Source organism: Neovison vison, chromosome 7 (assembly GCF_020171115.1).
Source record: "Neovison vison isolate M4711 chromosome 7, ASM_NN_V1, whole genome shotgun sequence".
Taxonomy (NCBI): domain Eukaryota; kingdom Metazoa; phylum Chordata; class Mammalia; order Carnivora; family Mustelidae; genus Neogale; species Neogale vison.
Window position 1 is genome coordinate 165,523,745 of NC_058097.1, and position 15,519 is coordinate 165,539,263.

Here is a 15,519-nt window from a genome sequence, read left to right on the forward strand (position 1 = left end):
AAAATGGTTAAGATGGTAAATTTCACGTTATCTGTATTTTACCACGATGAAAACAAAAACAAAAAAAGCCCTGAGACAATGTGACATTTGGTGCTGTCTTTGCAAACTAGTACACATCAGCTCTGGGTATTCACATTGGTCCACAAGGGTCTCGGTCATGACTATGAAACACAGCATTACCTTAGGCTCGTCCTTCAGCAGCAGAGAAGTCTCCGCCCCCTCAGCTACTAGGGAAAGGCTGGGGCTGAGTCATCTCTAGAGCCCCACCCCCCTCTGAAAATCTGTGAGCTTCCACATTCCCCAAGTACCTATGAAAAGGGCGTGACAAGGTGTGACAAGTTATTACCTCTGCCTTTTCTCAGCAATCCTTAGGATATCACAGGTTCTGGTAAACCTCTCTGACAGCTCCACCGTTAAACCACATTCCTGTAGGAGGGACCAGGCCCGATCTGGGCCCATGGCCTTAGCTAACAGGAGTGCCACATTCTCCATGTTGATGGGGGAAGGTCCATCATTGAAGTTCCCATTTGGTAACTTCTGGGGGCTTGGCTTTGTGCTCTTGTTCTGTACGAGATGTAGGAGAAGCTTCCATTCCTCCACAGTCTCTGGGAGCCAACCTACACACATAGAAACACACAAATGTTGGCTCTAATGGCTCTTAGCACTCTGCCTGCATACAGGAGATGGTCAAAACCATCCTAACACAAAGTTGCTTTCTGAACATTTGTTGAGTAATGTATGATAATGAGAAGTCACAAAATTAGCTCCAAAATTCTTCATTCACCCACTCACTCAGGAATTTCCCAGGTATAGCCTAGGCTAGGTACCCAAGGTGCTGTGTGGGACCAGCCAGACATGATGGGCGCTGAACTCCTGTGGAGCTCATAGTCCAGTAAAGGGAGCAGAACCCAGATAAACACAGAAATAAATCTGTACTTATAAACTGGGCCAAGTGTGATAAAGACCAGAGAACCACGGTGCCTGTATGGCTCATTTGTTAAGCATCTGCCTTTGGCTCAGGTCATGATCCCTGAGTCCTGGTATCGAGTCCCACATTGGGCTCCCTGCTCAGGGGAAGCCTGCTTCTCCCGCGTGCACTCTCTCTCAGATAAATAAATGAAATCTTTACTTTAAAAAGAGAAAAGGGGCACGTGGGTGGCTCAGTGGGTTAGGCCTCTGCCTTCGGCTCAGGTCATGATCCCAGGGTCCTGGGATCAAGCCCCACATCGGGCTCTCTGCTTAGCAGGGAGCCTGCTTCCCCCTTCTCTCTGCCTGCCTCTCTGCCTACTTGTTATCTCTGTCAAATAAATAAAATCTTTAAAAAAAAAAAAAAAGAAAGAAAGAAAGAAAAAAGATCAGGAAACCATTAGAGAGAATGACAGATTTGGGGATCTGAGAAGGGCTCCATGAGGATGGGACAGGTAAGCAGACAGCTGAAAGACCTGGCAAGCTTAGAGAGCACATGCTTGCAGCTCACATATGGGCAGCTTGAGGTCGCAGGGCGTCAGGACTGGAAGATGAAGGAGCCTGCTTTTCTGACAAAGAAACATGCAAGGCAACTTGTCACAGGACAGAACTTGAATTCAAGGAACTCAAAGAAAGGCCTACAGTGCACAAAGGCCTGAATTTTATTCTGAATTCTACATAAGGGGCTTCAAGGAGAGCCACATCATCCAATTTTTGTAAAAGAACGCTTCTTGGGGCACTTGGGTGGCTCAGTGGGTTGGGGCCTCTGCCTTCAGCTCAGGTCGTGATCCCAGGGTGCTGGGATGGAGCCCTGCATCGGGCTCTCTGCTTATCAGGGAGCCTGCTTCCTCCTCTCTCTCTTTCTCTGCCTGCCTCTCTGCCTACTTGTGATCTCTCTCTGTCAAATAAATAAATAAAATCTTAAAAAAAAAAAGAATGCTTCTGGCTGCTATAGGGAAAATGGATTAAATGTGGGAGAGAACAGAAACCAGATGACTAACTCTGAGGTTACCGCAGCCATGTGGGCAAGTAGCTAGGACCAGAGAGCTGGTGGTGGAGCCAAAGGAGGTACAAAGACAGGAGATCTACATCTGGCAGTAAAACCAACATGCCTTGAAGCGTGATTAATATGAGTTACAGGGAAACAGAACTGTCAAGAAAGGACCCCCATTTATTACACCAAGGGTAAGAACAGCTGCTATTATTACTTTAACAAAATATTCAGAGTCCTTTTATCTGGGCAGAAAGATTTTTTTTTTTTTAAGCTTTTTGTTTTGATATAGTTCCAGTAGTTTATTTATTTTTATTTTTTTAACATTTTATTTATTTATTTGACAGACAGAGATCACAAGTAGGCAGAGAGGCAGGCAGAGAGAGAGAGGAGGAAGCAGGCTCCCTGCCAAGCAGAGAGCCCGATGCGGGGCTCGATCCCAGGACCCTGGGATCATGATCTGAGCCAAAGGCAGAGGCTTTAACCCACTAAGCCACCCAGGCGCCCCTGGGCAGAAAGGATTTTAAGTGATATTTGTCTTCTTTATGCTTCCTGAATTTTCAGGGTTTTTTTTAAATATTTTATTTATTTGACAGACAGAGATCACAAGTAGACAGAGAGGCCGGCAGAGAGAGAGGAGGAAGCAGTCTCCCTGCTGACAGAGAGCCCAATGTAGGGCTCGATCCCCAAACCCGGGGATCATGACCTGAGCTAAAGGCAGAGGCTTCAACCCGCTGAGCCACCCAGGTGCCCCTGAATTTTCAGTTTTTATGTGTAATAAACATCCTGATAGAACTTGAAAAATATAAACCACGCCTATCGTAACTGTTTTGGTTGTTTTTCAGGAGTGTATCCATGTCTACAGCTCCAGTCCAGCACCCGGCCCTCCTCTTCATTTCTGAAGCAGAGATGATCTCAGTAATTGTTGTGACAGTTGGGACAACTGAAGCTAACACTTGCCAGTCAGTGGTTTCTCTGCCCGGTTGGAACTTTCCCTTTCCCACACAAACAGGGCTGAACCAGGCTGTAGGTCACACTGCTGAATGAAGGACTCTGATGTCACACGGTTGGCGTCTTTGCACGGAGGCAAATAAAGCAACACTACAGAACACCCACGACAGGCTCTCAAGCCTCAGATACCAGCGTCTAAGCCTGGCCTTCAGATTGCCATTGTATCTAGGCTGGATTGATGAAAATTTAAATTTTTTTTTTAATTATCTAAATACCTATGAAGGCTTAAGAAAAGCTGACTGCCACTCTACATTAAGTTCATTCTGATGATCTAACATTTGGCTGTGGAAAAGGCAATACGGTTCTGAGAAAAGAATCTGAACACAAACTTCAGAGATAATCAGACCTGGGTCTGAACACCTGCTCCACCAGTGGTATGGCTCTGGGGAAACTAACTGTCCTTCCTCTAGGTCTCAGTTGTAACTTCTGTAAAACAGAAATAACAGGAACTATTCCAACAGCTTGTTATCTCACTTAACCAGCAATGAAAAAAGACCTAGTATAGTGCCTAACACAAAGCAGACACTCATTAATAAAAAAGATGCCTATAGTTTATTCCTAATTATGATTTTGTGATACACTAAGTGATATAGATAAAAACAAACAAAATAAATGAAAAAGAACAAACCTGTAAGATGCTTTGGTGGCTCAGTCAGTTAAGTGTTTGCCTTTGGCTTGAGTCATGGTCCCAGGGTCCTGGGATTGAGTCCTGTGAGCAGGGAGCCCGCTTCTCCCTCTACTTCTGTCCCTCCCCTCGCTCCTGCTCACTCTTGCTCACTTTCTCTTTCTCAAATAAATAAAATCTTCAGAAAAAAAGAAAACCAACAAAAAAAACCCCACAAAAAAATCAAAACAAAAACAAACACCCACAAATTTGATGGCTAGCTAGAATTACATATGGGATCATCAAAATGTTCACCAAATTTCTTATTGAAAAATCTGCAGTGACTTCTAATATACTACAACTAAGAGTAACAGTTGGGATTTACATACCATTGTTCCCTTCCATCAGGCTCATATCATTCAGGCACACAATGTTGGTGAAGGCCTCTCTTCTTCTCTCCAGCTCCAAACAAAGAGAAAGATATCCAGGCCAGAAACTTTAAAGAGAACAAAGTTGAAGAAAGGAATCAAAACAGTGAATTTATCTGGAGCTATGCTGTCCAATATAGTAGATGCTAGCCACATGTGGCTGTTTAAATTTAAATCAAATAAAAAGTCAGTTCTTGGGCGCCTGGGTGGCTCAGTGGGTTGGGCCGCTGCCTTTGGCTCGGGTCATGATCTCAGGGTCCTGGGATTGAGTCCCGCATCGGGCTCTCTGCTCAGCAGGGAGCCTGCTGCCTTCTCTCTCTCTGCCTGCCTCTCTGCCTACTTGTGATCTCTCTCTCTCTGTCAAATAAATAAATAAATAAAATCTTAAAAAAAAAAAAGTCAGTTCTTCAGCTGACCAATCCATATTTCAAGTTTTCAATAGCCACAGTGGCTAGTAACTACCATATTGGACAATGCAGTAGAATAATTCCATTATTACCGACAGCTCTATTAGCCCTGATCTGGAGTATTTAAGAAAGAAAAAAAAAGAATAAAAGCTAGAGATAAATACTGACATTTTAGGCCAAGCACCAATTATGAAATGTATAAACTTATATACTTCATAAACTTTCAGATTTCTTCCCCAAATATGCAAACTATGGAAGTTTCCCTTGACTCTTCCCCCCCCTTCATTTGCTGTACCCATTGTGTCTAAGTCCCACTGCATTTTCCTTCAGAATGTGCTCCTTCTGCTGCCCTACTTACGAATCGCCAATTCAGTCGTACCTGAATTACTGCAACAGCTTCCTAGCTGGCCCTCCTGTCTCCAACCCTTCTCATGTATGACACCAGAAATGATCTCCAGAAAGCTCCATTTTTATCATGCCATTTTTGTACCCCAAAGTCTCAAAGGTCTCTACTGATAACTAAATTCTTCTGACGAACTATCAAGGTCCTATATCATCTCATCACCCACCACACCTGGTTAGTCTCATCCCTTATTACAACAGAACAAATATGTATCAAGTACCTACCACTGTCTGAATTAAGGCATTATGAGGAAAAAAGGAAGACACAGGTCCCTATCTCCAAAAGATTATAATCCAGGCGGAGCCATAAGATAACACTGCCAGGCAATAAAGAACTGATATGTGGTGCAGACAAAAAGCAATGTCAGTTTCTCATGCCCCTGCCCTCCTCGTCTTGGGCTCCTTTATCAATAAAAATCTTGTCCAGTCTTCAGGGCTTTTACCTCCAAAGTCTCACCTCCTCCTTAAGTTCTTCAGCAGCACTTCTACTGAGCACATTCTGATCTCTGGCTTCTCGAGAACCCTGCACCAATTATAAGTCTTATCACACAGTCTGGTGCTTAATTAAATACCATCTAAGTGCCTGAGAACTGAGGGTAGCTAAGGATCAGGGGGAAAGAGAAATTCGCAAGGGCCAGTGTCTTACACACAAAGGAAAAATACACACAAAATTTAAAAGGAAAAAGATGTTTACTAGCACTTAAAACAAAAGATACTTTTCCATAGTAAAGAGAATTCCCAAATGATAAAGCACACCAACTCAAGCCCTTCACTGCAAAGCTATTAACTGAGATGACTCCAATCTTTAACTTCAGCTTCTAAAAAAATTCTCACTTACCCATGAGACTTACAGATGTCAGTCATTTTCTCTTTGGTTGTAAAATCTGCAGGTAGTTTAATGAGATGTAGCATCAGCTGACTGTAGCCCCACGAAGACAAGTGTGAATGAGGCCTGTGAAGTGAAAAGCTCTCAGTAAATGGAATAGGAAATACATTCTACAAAATGTTTATTCATTATCTAATAGATAAGAACAGAGTTTAATTTTACTTGTTCCATTACTATTGTATTTTTCAAACATTTCTACTTGGCTTTTGAAAAATTAAAAATAGGGGCGCCTGAGTGGCTCAGTGGATTAAAGCCTCTGCCTTCAGCTTGGGTCATGATCCCAGGGTCCTGGGATCGAGCTCCACATTGGGGTCTCTGCTCAGCAGGGAGTCTGCCTCCTCCTCTCTCTCTGCCTGCCTCTCTGCCTACTTGTGATTTCTGTCAAATAAATAAATAAAATCTTTTAAAAAAATTAAAAATAGCTATTTTTTTCTGTACAAATACCTATTTATTTTTTCCTACGTTTTATTCTTTTTTAAAAATTTTTATATGTATATTGGTCACTGACAGGTTTTATTTCCTAATTGTTCTGTAACTACATTCATCTAATTATATATAAATCTCATTATACTTTTTCTCTCACTGTATTCCACTCATCCGAATTTTGGGTAACAATTCCTCTTTAGTTTCTCGCCATAAACCCTGGATAGGATCAGCTATGTAAAAAAACTATAGGCAGCTAACTATATTTATATGACGTGGAAGGCACTGAACACTTTTATAGGACAAAGACCTTATCACTAGTCCACTGTGGTACTTAAGATTTTGCTGTGGTTCTGCAAACATTTGGTGCTTGCTTGGTTAGATGTCTTTAAAGTTTTGGGCATAGTCTGCTGGTTGACTAAGGTTACTAATCATAATATTCAAATATGTAATTTTAATTTATGCCAATTCTGTTTCTCCAGTAAAATCAATTACCTATTTTTAAAAATTAGACATTTTTAATTATTCAAAAGCAAAAGAAAGAAGCCTACAATTCAGCACTCACAGACAGCCACTGTATGTCATTCTAGACCTTTTGTCTAGGCATATAAGATAAGCACTTAGAGGGCTTTTAAAAAGCTTCTGCTGGAGGAAAACACAAGGAACATTTCTAATATATTACATGTACCAATGCATATTTTTTTATGAATAGTTGTTTTTTTTAGTCCCAAATCAAGCTATGTCTAGAAATTTCCAGTATGAAAACATGCAATTTTTTCCCCCTCTAATACAGACTGAATTGTCAAGGACTCTTAAATAGATCCATGAAAGAGCTTCAGATGGTCAGTTTAACCTGAAATCATGTGGAAAATTATGCAGAGATGTGCATTTTTCTGAAAGGAATCATCAGATCCTTATAAGGTCTGTAACTCAAAAAATGTTCAGAACCACTAAGAAATACAATCTCATTACTATCATGACTTGAGTCAGTCTCTTCCATAGCTCTCCCTGACAAAAGCCCTGAATGCTATATGCGACTAGTCGTTGCATTCCAGAAGAAAATCAGAGCTTAGAAAGAGAACTTCTGTACCTAGGGTTTCCTTCATCATCCATCATGCTTGTGCTTGGGGGAGCATCATGGGACATGGCCAAAAGCAGCCAATCCAATCTCAAAGACTCTGGTTGTAGAAGGGACTCAAGAAAGGATGGCCTAAAAGAGAGTTGGGGACAAAATCACCAATCTTCACACTGAGAAAGGAGACATAAAATGTGGGAATGTGAAGAAAATGTTATTAGGGGATTAAAAATAGTAGATGAAAATGCTCTGCTACAAAATGTCTAGAAATGCAGGTGAAAATCCGACAGCCTTTTAAATGAACAGGTGGGTTCAAGATAATAAAGAAAATGTCCAAGGGCCAAAAAAAAAAAAAAAAAAAGAGAGAGAGAGAGATTAATAAGGCTAGTATGGCACATGTAAATTAATCAGAGGATAAAAGGGGGTGATGGGGGGGCTGTTGCTAGTTTCAACAACCAAGTGCCAAGTGGAAATAGGAAACGAGACCTCGATCTAAAAAAGGGATAAAGAACTGGAACTGAGATCCACAAAAAGATGAGATCCCACAAAAGCTGGGATATTATCAGTAAAGAGGTGGCAACAAATCCACTCACCAGCAGTGACAACAAAGAAGCTTATCTGCCCTAGCAGAGGACCAGAAGCAGGGCTTTAATTTTATACTGAGAATAAAATCACCTTATTGGTCACCTGAGAATCCCTGAGCAGGGAGGAAGAGAAGCGTAGTCTGCGCACATTTATGGTGTGTGCGGTGGACAGTGACAGAAAGGTAATGACTACAATCATTCTCTTTTATGGTAGGGGCCTCAGCTCTGTGGCAGTTGGCAGTAAAAACATTACAATGTCTTCTACAAGGGAAACAATATCCCGTCAACGCAAAGGGGAATCCGCAAATGTTCTCGCCTTCTCACCGTTGATCTTCAGGCCTTGATTTCACCAGACCATCTAAGTAGGCCAAAAACTGACCAGGATGATGATGACAAAGTTGCATGACATCCGAAGGCAAAATAGATGGGTAAAATCTGATTAAGGACCGAAGGGCAGATTCTCCAAACCTCTCATACAATCTGCATTTAAAAACAAAACAAGTAAGTCTCCAACTTCAACCGGATGATGTAACTTGGTCACATCATCTAAGCACTTATGAGAAATAAAGATAACAAGAAACTGTCCACCAGGCGACTGGGTAAAACTTTAGAGATTAAGACACAAACAAAAAAATATGTGCTTTATTCATATAAACAAGATACATGACAACTTACCGGGTAGCATGAGCAATCAACAAAGGACTGTCAAAGGGGACGGAGTCATTCAGTAACTTTATTCCTGTTGGTAGGTCTCCTTCTTCCATCTGTATATATGTAGGATTGGAACTTGCCATTTCTGAAAGATAAAGCACACCCTTTTCCTTTCATCTCCTAGCTGTTGAGTATTCAGTTCAACACAATAAACACACTCATTCAACAATCATTAGTCATGGACCTACTGGGTGCATGGCACAATGTTTAAGCACTGAAGGACTGACAAAAAAGAGTAAGACACAAGGCCTACTTTTTTTTTTTTTTTAAAGATTTTATTTATTTATTTGACAGAGAGAGATCACAAGTAAGCAGAGAGGCAGGCAGAGAGAGAGGAGGAAGCAGGCTCCCTGCTGAGCAGAGAGTCCGATGCAGGGCTCGATCCCAGGACCCTGAGATTATGACCTGAGCCGAAGGCAGCGGCTTAACCCACTGAGCCACCCAGGCGCCCCAACAAGGCCTACTTTTAAAGACCTTAAGATCAGGGGCACCTGGGTGGCTCAGTGGGTTAAGCCTCTGCCTTTGGCTTGGTCATAATCTCAGGGTCCTGGGATCGAGCCCACATCGAGCCCCACATCGGGCTCTCTGCTCGGCAGGGAGCCTGCTTCCTCCTCTCTCTCTGCCTGCCTCTCTTGCCTACTTGTGATCTCTGTCAAATAAGTAAATAAAATCTTAAAAAAAAATAAAGACCTTAAAATCAAATTGGGAGGCAAAGCACATTGCAATTTTTAAATAAGAACATATAACCAATATATAAGCCACTATCACCCTCAAATAAGGATAACATATATTAGTATATATATGTTATATACTAAATCAACAGTGTGTGTGTGTCTAACATATATATGTTATATATCTACCATCAAGGCCAAATTTCTCCTTTTTCCTAGAACCAGTGCCTGTACTCAATCTTTTTGGACAAAATAAATTAACTTAAAATTTCACCCATTTTTAATAACCATCCATTATAGCCAGGTCATTTAAAGAAAACCCTGAGTTATGACCTAGCTAAACTACTTGTAGTTTAAAAATACACACACACACACAAACACACACACACGAATCTAAGGTGAGGGCTTTTAAAAAAAGATTTTAAAAGGATTTTAAAGTTGGGTGTAATCTCTACACCCAACGTGCGGCTGGAACTTAGAATCCAGAGATCAAGAGTTTCGAGTTTCATGTTCCACTGACTGAGCCAGCCAGGAGCCTCTAAAATGAGTTTTTCGAAGTAGTTTTCACCTGGCTCTGAAGACAAATCCCTAAGAACAGCTCCAAAAGCTGCTTTCCTTAATTACATCACTAGCAAAAGGGTGGAACATGTTCAGATCCTCTCTGAAAACCCGGCCTTCCATTTCTGATACATGGGTTTTTAAAAATCATTTTTTTCACAGTTTCATTATTGTCTATATGACTGTGTCAGGCAGTAAGTACTTGGACAAATTCAGAGAAGGCAGCCAGCATTTAGAGCTAGAGATGAGAGGGCAAGCTTTATAACTGGGTGGGGGCTAAGAAAAACGTCTCCCCCTGAAGTCAAGCAAGCAGCTGCATCACCTCAAAAGCACCCAACCCACTGGCTCTCTCCAGCTCTGGTAATAAGTTAACCACCACTCAGGCTGATGAGATTCTCTTGAGGGTTGAGTATGATCACATAAGAGACAGATATTGCAAAGTTCTGCTAAGTAATATGTGAAACATTTCAACCTACTGGAAGAGAAATAAATTTTCTTATTTAACATAAAAGTCTACCTCAACTCAGAGAAAGAAACTGAAATCATTTTGTATGCTGTTAACTCTTAAATGTGAACTGAAGCAGAATAACCACATCATGTTTCTGGAAAACCAGATGTCTTTAAGTTTATAAAGACAATATAAAAATCTATAGGTACTTGGGAGTGTTAGCTTTTGGTAATGAATGAAAGTTGTGTTTCCAGTCTAAATCAATTATTCCAAAACATGGGACCGTACAGTGGAAAGAGCATACATGGTCTGAGGTACGAAAGCTGGTTTCCACAGGAGAATGACACACACTTTCAGTCAAGTGTGAAATGGAGATTGCTGCCTTTCCACCAAAATCCCTGAGGCAGATAGACAAGCTCTTAGGCCTTACCATTCCTTTCTTTCTAGATACCTGGACAGCTTACATTTCCCAGTCTCCTTCGCGGGTAGGGAAACCATGTGATAGAATTCTCACCAATGGAACATAAAAACACGAGATCTCAGGCACTACAAGATCAGGCCTCTAAGAGGGCACAGCATGTCTGCCCCTTCCACATGCATTCCCCAGGACATGGCAATCCATTCTCAATCACAAGCCCAAAGGAAGACAGAGTTCAAAGAAATGGAAGAAACTTTGAACCCTGGATTACCCACATGGAAGAGAGCTTCCCACTTGCCTGGAACCTGTCCTGAAGTGACAGGAACAAGAAATAAACTTCTACTGTATCTGAGTTATTAGGAGATATTTACTCAGCAATTCAGCCTACTCAACTACTACAATCTCTCTCTATCTCCGTTTCTTCCCATTAAATGGAATAACACCATCTACTCTGAAGACATTTATAAGGAAGAAATGAGATGATGCCTATTGAAATATTTATACCTGACACACAGTAAGTACTCAATAAATGGCATAGATTATCTCTGCATTAGTAAGTTACATAAAGGATTTTTTCTATTTATACATTTATAAAACATTTTATGGTATCCCCAACTTCTTCAACACTGCTACGTACATTTTTTGAGTATGACTGAGCATGAAATAAAATGAATTTCTTATAATACCATTGCAAATGAAATCAATGTTTGAAGAACTATTAAAAATTAAATTGAGTGGGAAACAGAAGGGTAGGCCAGAATAGAAGTGATTTTGTACTTCACTCTTTTTCTTTAAATGTGAACATGCTAAGATGCTATTGTGCTCTGTACTAATTTCTATTTGATAAGGCAATCTGATTATTACCTTTCAGTCCTTCAATAAAAGTATCCCAAACACAAGGACTGTTAGCGTAACTAAGCTTGATACTCTCCTTTGCTCTTTTCAAGTCCAGGAGAAAAAAATACTTCTTTATGAACTGGCAAGCCAGACTTTCAGGACAGTACTGTTGCGAAGTGTGGTCCACATGTCCACTTGCACTTTTGATCTCAGGATTCAATACATTCAATTCCAAACACAACGTTGTCAATTCAGCCACGTCCTTCTGAAGACAGCTGGCTATGCTGCATGGAGAACATACTTGGAAAAGGTCATCCAAGGGCTCCCTCGGACTATTTGTAGATTCACACGCTGTTGGATCAACAGTTTCTTCACTGCCTAATGAGTCTCCCTTTTCTTTTTCACTGTCTTCATCTAACATTTCCTTTTCTGACTCTTCAAATGACAGCATATCCTGGTTTGATGTCATGGATGAGTTGCCAGTATCTGAAATAACTGTAAAGTCCTTCACGGCAAACGTTTTTTCTAACTGTGAGAGCCATTCCTGTAAGATCATCCTCAGAGACGTGGGTTCAAACAAAACCAGTGGGTCCTCTAGCTTGGTCCTATGCGAGACAGACAAATGTGAAATTTATGCTCCATGTGTTTTTATATTTTTTTAAAGATTTTACTTATTTATTTGACACAGACAGAGAGATCACAAGTAGGCAGAAAGGCAGAGAGGAAGAAGCAGGTTCCCCACTGAGCAGAGAGCCTGATGCGGGCTTGTTCCCAGGACCCTGAGATCATGACCCAAGCCGAAGGCAGATGCCCAACTGAGTCACCCAGGCATCCCATGCTCCATGTGTTTTTTTAAAACACATTATCTCATGCTAAACAAACCTACTGGATGAAACATTTCTTGGGAATAAATGTTAGTTTTCAACTCTTGTACAATTATCTCAGCAAGATGACAATACAGAGAGTGCTAACTTCAATACTAATTGTTGAATTTCAATTGCAAATGAGACCACCTCTGCCCCACACTGTTTCAGCATTAGAAAACGCTCTCATTCATAAATACTCACATTGCTTCTGCTGTTGCTACTTTGAGCTCTTGGAGCTTGTCTTCTTCTGGAGGTTGACTAACTATTTCTTTTTTGCCCCTAGAAAAGTATGAAAAGAGTTAGAGGGGATTAGCGCATCCTTAGACAAATGTTTCTAAGTGCTTACTAAGTGGCAAGTATTGTACTTAATATTAATATTACAGGACACAAACAGAGAAGTATAAAAAAAATGGCCTATGGCTTCAAGATGAGTAAGGTTTAGTGAGAAAGAGAGGTATGCAAACAACTAACTACAAATAAGGATAAAGCAAATCTGAAAGAGCAACACAAGCATTATACTATTAACGCACAATGAAAGCAATTATTATTCTGAAGAGGCAGTCAAAGGATGCCTTCCCCTGGAGGCAGTGTGTGAGTTCAGAAGAATAATGGGGGTGGGGAGGGAGGATAGTGCAGGTGAAAGAATCAACTCCAAGAAAGGCAGTGAAGTGTCCCCACCCAGTGCTCTGACAGGACTGGAATTTACAGCACTTGGAAGGATGTGGCTGGAAATGAGGCTGGAAAGGGGGGGTTAAGGTCACACTGAGGGCTCCTTTCAAGGCCACAGCTATACTTGTACTGTTTTTTCCTATATATACATGGATTCGCCAAACTCTTCTGTTTTATCTGACTGTCTACATACACTGGGCCTGTGGGGCTCTCAATCCCTAGGTTAAGTGCTGAGCCTGCACACTTCTAATGCTCAGATCCCATGAACTATGTGTTAAGGCAGAGACCAGATGGACACACTTCACACTGAGCTAGAGCAAGGGCTCTGCTACAACTCCATTCGTAAGGACGATGCCACCAGCACATCCTAAGAAGGTTCATGACAAGACCAAAATGCACTACAGGCCAGAGAGCATTAGTGACTTACCCAAGGTCACATACTAGCCAGAAGCACAGGGTCTTGAAAGTTGGTCATCCTCTTAATCTAATACTCTAACATCCCAGAAGTTTGAAGAGATTTGGAGGGAGGGAGTTTATGCAGGGCAAAGATGAAAGAGGTGCTAAATTAAAACTCAAAAGATGTGCTATGGAGGGGGAGCCTAGGTGGCTCAGTCAGCTGAGCACCTGCCTTCAGCTTGGGTCATGTTCCCAGGGTCCTGGGATGGAGCCCCGTATCAGCCTCCTTGTTCTACAGGGAGCCTGCTTCTCCCTCTCCCTCTGCCTGCTGCTCTCCCTGCTTGCACACCTCCTACCCCATGTCAAATAAATAAACAAAACCTTAAAAAAAAAAAAAAAAAGATCTGCTATGGATACATGTTATTTTCTAACACTTCATGGTATTCACATTTTTTATGAGCTACACAATCTATAATGAACAGGGTTTATTATGTGTGTCTTCTCCAATAGCACAGAGTCTAAGCCTTTCTTCAAAATGACAGCTGAGTCCTCTAGAATTTACCCAGATATATATGCAAGAGCTTACTCAGCATCTTCTTCCTTTGGGCAGGTGACTGGACTCATCTCCTCTTCACATAATTGCTCCTCACCTCTGGGTTCTGGTCTTATTTTCAGATCAGGGCTTGTATGAAGGGTGCCAATCTTCTCAGTAGTTTTACGTACAAAACTAGAAACGCTGGAAGTCAAATACCAAAAAACTAATATGAAAAAACCTCATTACTCCCAAAAACAAAAAATTCAGTGCTCTGTCTGTTCCTGTTATCCTAGAAAGGCAATCTGGACTTAATAAAAAGAAAGACTATGCTTATAGCAACTTCCCTAATCAACCACAAATTTCATATAAGGCCCAAGTAAAATTTACAATATAGTAAGAAGTCACTTCTTTTACTAAACTGCTTTGATTTGGTGCTAAAGGAAATGTCTTTAACTCCATCTATGTCTACACAGTTTCTGTCAACTTAGACAAAGGAGGCCATGTGATCACCTGCCCCATTCTGGCCAGAGAAATAACAGAATTTCTTCACGAGACTTAGTGGTTAACTAATCACAACATATCCTCCAAGGATAAGCAAAACTGAAGCTGGTAACTAAATCACTATATTATACATCTGAAACTAATAGGACACTGTATGTTAATTATACTAGAATTAAAGTTAAAATTAAACAAAAAAAAACATAAAATTGTATCCAGGGAGACTCAGATAAGCAGTTAAGAAGCTTTACAAAAAAATCTTTTCTCTCAAACTCAAGTGCTAATTCTAGGCCCATGGAGTAGTGAGAAAGACTTCCAAAGAGTCTCCAATTCTGAGCCTAAACTGAGGAAGGATCAAGAGATGACTGACAAGATACAGAAACTATTCCTATCAGGGATAAGGAAAACAACATATTTTTCAAACTTTTGCTCTGTCTCTTGGGTGGAGGGCACATTTTATTTTATTTTTTATTTATTTTTTTTTAAAGATTTTTTATTTATTTATTTGACAGAGAGAAATCACAAGTAGGCAGAGAGGCAGGCAGGGAGAGAGAAAGGAGGAAGCAGGCTCCCTGCTGAGCAGAGAGCCCGATATGGGGCTCGATCCTAGGACCCTGGGATCATGACCTGAGCCGAAGGCAGCGGCTTAACCCACTGAGCCACCCAGGCGCCCCATGGAGTGCACATTTTAAAACAACTCAAACATCCAACTACTCAAAGAGGAAAGCTACATTGCCCAAGATAAAAATGAGAAGTTAATAGCCTCAATAAGAGTTTATATGAGAAATAACTTAGAGACTTTGTTTTTTGTTCTCATTGAAAATGTCTTTAGGGGCACCTGGGTGGCTCAGTGGGTTAAGCCGCTGCCTTCGGCTCAGGTCATGATCTCAGGGTCCTGGGATCGAGTCCCGCATCGGGCTCTCTGCTCAGCAGGGAGCCTGCTTCCTCCTCTCTCTCTCTCTCTGCCTGCCTCTCTGCCTACTTGTGATCTCTCTCTGTCAAATAAATTTAAAAAAAAAAATGTCTTTCCAGGCACACCTGGGTGGCTCAGTTGGTTAACCATCAGCCTTCTGCTTGGTTCAAAATCCCAGGGTCCTGGGACCAAGCTCCTAATCTTTGCATAGGTACCAGGCTC

At 41.2% G+C, this 15,519-nt stretch overlaps 1 protein-coding gene across 2 annotated transcripts in view; it reads right to left on the reverse strand.

The window, feature by feature from the left end:
* Positions 1 to 15,519, reverse strand: part of HPS5 (HPS5 biogenesis of lysosomal organelles complex 2 subunit 2) — a 48,038-nt gene that overhangs the window by 2,475 nt on the left and 30,044 nt on the right. For both annotated transcript variants that reach the window (XM_044258922.1, XM_044258923.1), the window contains exons 14-22: positions 13,938 to 14,087; positions 12,488 to 12,565; positions 11,448 to 12,025; positions 8,453 to 8,573; positions 8,102 to 8,257; positions 7,209 to 7,328; positions 5,648 to 5,761; positions 3,962 to 4,068; positions 347 to 617 (exon numbers count right to left, since the gene is read on the reverse strand). In XM_044258922.1, coding sequence (XP_044114857.1) covers positions 347 to 617; positions 3,962 to 4,068; positions 5,648 to 5,761; positions 7,209 to 7,328; positions 8,102 to 8,257; positions 8,453 to 8,573; positions 11,448 to 12,025; positions 12,488 to 12,565; positions 13,938 to 14,087 — 1,695 coding nt within the window. The remainder of the gene's footprint in view (positions 1 to 346; positions 618 to 3,961; positions 4,069 to 5,647; positions 5,762 to 7,208; positions 7,329 to 8,101; positions 8,258 to 8,452; positions 8,574 to 11,447; positions 12,026 to 12,487; positions 12,566 to 13,937; positions 14,088 to 15,519) is intronic.